Consider the following 5,996-nt stretch of genomic DNA (forward strand, 5'->3'; position numbering starts at 1 on the left):
TAAACCCAATGTATGCACATTTGTGGAGCGCGCAGTTTCCATTATTGCAATTGAATTTATACACCACATTGGTTTTTGACAGAGTCCCAGACTTGCCAGACAAATAATTTTTCAGCACTAAGGAGCAAGTGCGGGGGTTCTTGTAAAAAATCACCATACGTAAGACATGGCTGTCTTCCACCGGTTTGCAGTTCCTAGAGACGATGTCTTTAATACATTTTTCGTCTTCCCGGTAAAAGCTGCTAAAAATATTTTGGTAGTAAACTGTGATTTTTTGCTGACATGGGGAGTACTCAGGGGCATGACGGTCTAGCAAGTATTTGGTAATTTGATCAAAATCTGTGTTAGAGTAACCATTGTTAACTAAGATCTGACGTAAGTGCTGAAGTTCGGCATGCAGCAGGTGCCAGGAAGAGCATACCTTAATTGCCCGCCTTACGTATGCCCCTGGCTATTTCTACGGAAATGTAAAAACTCACAAAGAAGGTTACCCTTTAAGGCCCATTATTTCTCAAATTCCCACCCCTACCTACTCCCTTGCTAAGCGCTTAAATCAAATTCTCACCCCTTACATCCCCACCACTTACTCTCTCAAATCCACAGATGAATTTATTGACATTCTAAGAATTAATAGGCCTACTGGCATCATGGCTTCGTTGGATGCGGATAGTCTCTTCTCAAATGTCCCCCTTTTTAGAACTATTGATATTCTTAAATTTGTTTATCGCCACTCTGTGCTCCCTCTCCCCAAACTCCCTGAAAACATCTTGAAAGATATGCTCCTGGCCTGTACTTCTGAGGCCCCTTTCAGATGTCCTTCGGGTAATCTGTTTGTTCAAAAAGATGGAGTTGCTATGGGGTCACCTTTAGGGGTTCTCTTTGCCCAGGCTTTCATGGCCCATGTTGAAGAAGAAGCTATAAAATACCTCCATACTAGACCAATTTTGTATCGTAGATATGTTGATGACATATTTGTGTGTTGATGACCTACAGTTACTCGAGGAGCTCAGATCTAACCTTCAAGTTATTTCTGGTTTAAGGCTCACTGTGGAGTTGAATAAGAACAACAGACTCCCTTTCCTCGATGTAATAGTAGATGGTGCCTCAGATGCTTTTATTACCTCCATTTACCGCAAGCCCACCAATGCGGGTAAGTGCATGAATGGTGAGGGTGAATGCACACAATATTACAAGAGAGGGGTAATAAAGGCATACGTAAGGCAAGTAATCACATCATCGTGATACGAAAATGCAAAATAACCACAGGAGAAGAGAAACTTATAAACAGTAAGTACTTTCGTATATTACATCTTCAGACTAGTGTGAAGATGTAATATACGAAAGTACTTAATGTCTACAAGTTTCTCTTCTCCTGTGGTTATTTTGGATATATATATATATATATATATATATATATATATATATATATAAAATACTATATATATATATATCTCTTATATATATATATATATATATATATATATATATATATATATATATATATATATATATATATATACATATATTTATATATTGAAGAGTTGATGGTGGATATATGTCTAGAAAGAGAGCTGATGATAGCAAATATAGTGTTTGGGAAGAAAACCAAGCATAAGTCCACATGGGAGAGGGTGGTAGAGAAGAAAAGGTAAAAGGTGCAGGTGGAGAGGTGATAATAGAAGAGACGAGTAAGAGGAAGATGGGCAGATTATTTTAGGGAGTTGTTAAACGTGAAAGAGGATAGGGAGGGAAAGGTAGTTGCAGTGGGAAGCGACAAGAAAATAGCAATGATGAGTGAGGAAAATGGAGGAGAAATATGGAAAGGTGAGGTGAAAGCAGTTATTAAAACGATGAAAGCAGGTAAGGCACCTGGGTTGGATGGATGTCATGCGGAGTGTCTAAAAGAGGGAGGTATAGTGATGGTGGACTAGCTGGTGAGGTTATCTAATGTTTGTTTAAAATAGGGTAGAATGCCGAAGGACTGCAGGAGTGCCTGTATAGTTCCACTTTACAAGGGAAAAGGGGACACGTGTGAGTGTAGTAGTTTCAGAAGGATCAGTATGTTGAGTGTAGTTGGGAAAGCTCATGGGAGGGTTTTGACTGAGTGGATTACGAGAGGAACAGAGTTGAGTAATTGGTGTGAGGAACATTGTGGGTTGGTTTAGGACAGGTAGGGGTTGCGTGAATCAGATTTTGTGGTAAGGCAGATATGTGAGAAAACTTCAGGAAAAGGCAAGGATTTTTTTTCTTTTTTTTTTTGCTTTTATGGATTTGGAAAAAATCTTATGACAAGGTAGACAGGAAGGCATTGTAGGAGGTATTGCAAATATATGGGATAGGAAAAAAAGCTTTTAAGAGCAGTCAAGAGTTTTTACGAGAGTAGTAGAGCCTGTGTTAGAATAAGAAATGGAGAGAGTGAGTGATTTGAGGTAAAGGTGGGACTTCGCCAGAGGTGTGTCATGTCGTCTTAGCTGTTCAATTTATATATGGATGGGGTGGTGCGAGAGGTAAATGTAAAGGTAATGGGTCGGGGGATTGGAGATGGTTAAAGAAAATGGAGAAAAGTGGGAGATAAGCCAGTTGTTGTTTATTGACGACACTGTGCTTGTGGCAGGATCAGAGGAGGGATTAATGAAATTAATGACAGAGTTTGGGAATGTGTGTGAAAGAAGGAAATTGAAGATAAATGTGGGTAAAGGTAAGGGTGATGAGATGTACAAGGGGAGAAAGTGGCAGCAAGTTGGAAGTGAATATTAAGGGAGAGAGACTGGAGGAAGTGCATATTTTTAGATACTTGGGTGCAAATGTGGCAGGAAAGGGAGGAGTGGAGGTGGAGGTAAAATGTAGATTGAGAGAAGCAAGTATTGAGAGAAGTATTGAAGAAGATTGAGAGAAGCCTTGGGGGATTAAAAGTGTAATGAAATATATATATATATTTTTGGAAATAGACTCAACCACTGGGATTCGAACCCTTGCCTAGGCGGCTTACGTCTTATAACGCAAAGGCCTTACTGACCATGCTATCACCTTTGCGTTATAAGACGTAAGCCGCCTAGGCAAGGGTTCGAATCCCAGTGGTTGAGTCTATTTCCAAAAATTGTCAAATGATATATATATATATATATATACATACATATATATATATATATATAAATATACATATATACATATATATATATATACATATATATATATATATATATATGATTGAAGGTGAAAGAAGTTGACGAAGAGAAAATGGGAGAATTTTACGCCTTAACGTTTCGACCCGCAGGGTCTTGATCACAAAGCTAACAACTCAAACGTAACCGGATATTTTATAATACACGGACGGGTCATCTTATGGGACGCTTCGGAGAGCTTGTTATTTTATATATATATATATATATATATATATATATATATATATATATCTATATATATCTATCTATCTATCTATCTATCTATATATATAATATATATATGTATATATATATATATATGTATATATATATATATATATATATAAATTTGTATGCATTCCGGCAAGGTTTCTTATTTATGGGGTGAGGACGTTTTGTCCTTTAACACATATTCTCCATGTTATAGTGAACAGACTCTAATAGTTTCATAAAGAAAAATAGATAAAATCAGAGACCGGCGTTGACTCACCCCCCTCATCTTTACAAACTGCCCCGTTGACCACCTCGTGTGTGTGTGTACATATATATATATATATATATATATATATATATATATATATATATATATATATATATATCTATATGTGTGTGTGTGTGTGTGTATATATATATATATATATATATATATATATATATATATATATATATATATATACACTAAAGACCCACTGTTGATTGGATTAAGAAAAAAAAAAGGAAATGCCGATCTCGGTATATTTCGATCACTGGCTGTGATCCTCTTCAGCAGAATACAAAGTTGGCGACATGTTGGAATACCGCGGAGTTCTGTTGTGCGTATTTCAACATACCGCCAGTAATAATCACCGCATAAATTGGGAGGAGGCAAAAATCATATTCAATTCTAAATGTAGTTTTAAGAGAAAAATCATTGAATCTTCCCTGGTCAAACAATTCCCTAACTTTGATATATCAAATGGACAATGGTCACCTGATTACATAACCACCTTGGCAGTCAATAAATTATTTCCTTACATTGTAAAAGCGGACGACTTGCCACAAAGCCCGCGCAGTATCATAGACGCTACTTGAAATGGCATGTCCATGTTCCCTCACTCCACCCCTCTCCTCTGTATAAAATATATGTCTTTTTCTCTTGACTTTGTATTCTGCTGAAGAGGATCACAGCCAGTGATCGAAATATACGGAGATCGTTATTTCCTTTCTTTTCTTAATCCAATCGACAGATAGATCATGGAATGGACCACGTTTGAAAGGAGAAGTCTCCATCTACTGAATAGAGTCCCCGACTAAGCAATATACTGGTCTATTCCACACGTCAAGTTACTTCTCATACCTCTACATCACAAAATATACTGATAAAGACGTTCTCTTGCTATAGTACAAATTTGAGAATTATTTATATAAAAATTAGTAAATTGAATTACATTTGTATACAAATGAAATGGTTATGTCAGGCGGAATATGAGGAAATGGTTGTATTCCATGTTCGCATTGAAAAATTGAGGTTCATTATGAGCAGGTGTGATTCTGTTTGGTTTGATTTGATTTAGTTTGGTTTAATTTCATTTCATTTGGGTTGATTTTATTTGGTTTAAATGATCTTATTTTGTCTTATTACTCTTATTTAATTAAACTTGATTTATTTTTGTTCTACTGCATATTCATTTATGCTTTTATTCATGTATTCATTTACTGTAATTCAGTTTGTTTCGTTTATTTATTATATATATTTTATTCTTCTTTATTCTATTTTCACTTATGAAAGGAAAAATGCTTAAAAAATTATACAATGTAAGAATATAACAGAAAGAAATATCATAGAGTCAGGAATTATCAAATGCAATTATGACCAACTCATTAATAATAGTTTAGGATTATATAAATTAGATCCATATATTGTCAGTAATATAAATAGTACTTATTTTAAAAGTTAATGTAATAATGATCTTTTCCATGACCTCGCCGAGTGACCCAACCTGAGCTTTCAGGCTTCGGAGAGGAGGGTAAATGTCTCTCTTGTCCTATTTATACTCTGTATCTCCATTTTTTTTCTCATTTTTCTGTACTCCTTGATAATGTGAATATATCACGAAAGCGCTCGGACTCCGTGTGTTTTTCCTTTTCCTAGTGGACTCTGCATATATATATATATATATATATATATATATATATATATATATATATATATATATATGTACATATATACAGTCTGTATATATATACATATATATATATATATATATATGTATATATATATCTATCTATCTATCTATCTATCTATCTATATATATATATATATATATATATATATATATATATATATATATATATATATACGTGTGTGTGTGTGTGTGTGTGTGTGTGTGTGTGTGTGTGTGTGTGACAGGTGCATTCCCTCTAAAACAATGGTCATGAAGCACCTGAGCTGATATTGCGTTGAGGTGGTGGCAGCCCTGCACCCCCGTGACATGCCTTAGGGGAACGAATGACACTGATCTAAGATCCACCACAACAGCCACCTCAAAAATGTCCCTTTCCCGCCGGAGTCTGAAGATTTTTGTCTTCGAGACTCAATCGCAAGCATGTTTGTCATCGGCTCAGACGAACTCATTGATCTCGTTAAGACCTCGGAGCGCCTCGGCGAAGGCACCTTCGCCGTCGCTTTTGCAGGGCTCCTGAAGGGCAGGCTCGTATGCACCAAAGCATACAAGGAGAGAGCCTCAGCCCACAAGGACATGCAAAAGGAGGCAGGAATGCTCCACCTGCTTCAGGGGCTCCCAGGAATCCCTCGCCTTCTGTACGTTTCCCCTGCACCACTCGCGATCGTGACCA

At 36.4% G+C, this 5,996-nt stretch overlaps 1 protein-coding gene across 1 annotated transcript; it reads left to right on the top strand.

Annotated features, from left to right (window-relative positions):
- Positions 1 to 647: 647 nt before the first annotated feature.
- Positions 648 to 983, top strand: LOC143030040 (uncharacterized). The gene has a single exon (XM_076193244.1). It carries the CDS (start codon positions 648 to 650, stop codon positions 981 to 983), a length of 336 nt encoding a protein of 111 aa, XP_076049359.1.
- Positions 984 to 5,996: the final 5,013 nt, after the last annotated feature.

This window comes from Oratosquilla oratoria, chromosome 11 (assembly GCF_046742065.1).
Source record: "Oratosquilla oratoria isolate Oo_2021 chromosome 11, ASM4674206v1, whole genome shotgun sequence".
NCBI lineage: Eukaryota > Metazoa > Arthropoda > Malacostraca > Stomatopoda > Squillidae > Oratosquilla > Oratosquilla oratoria.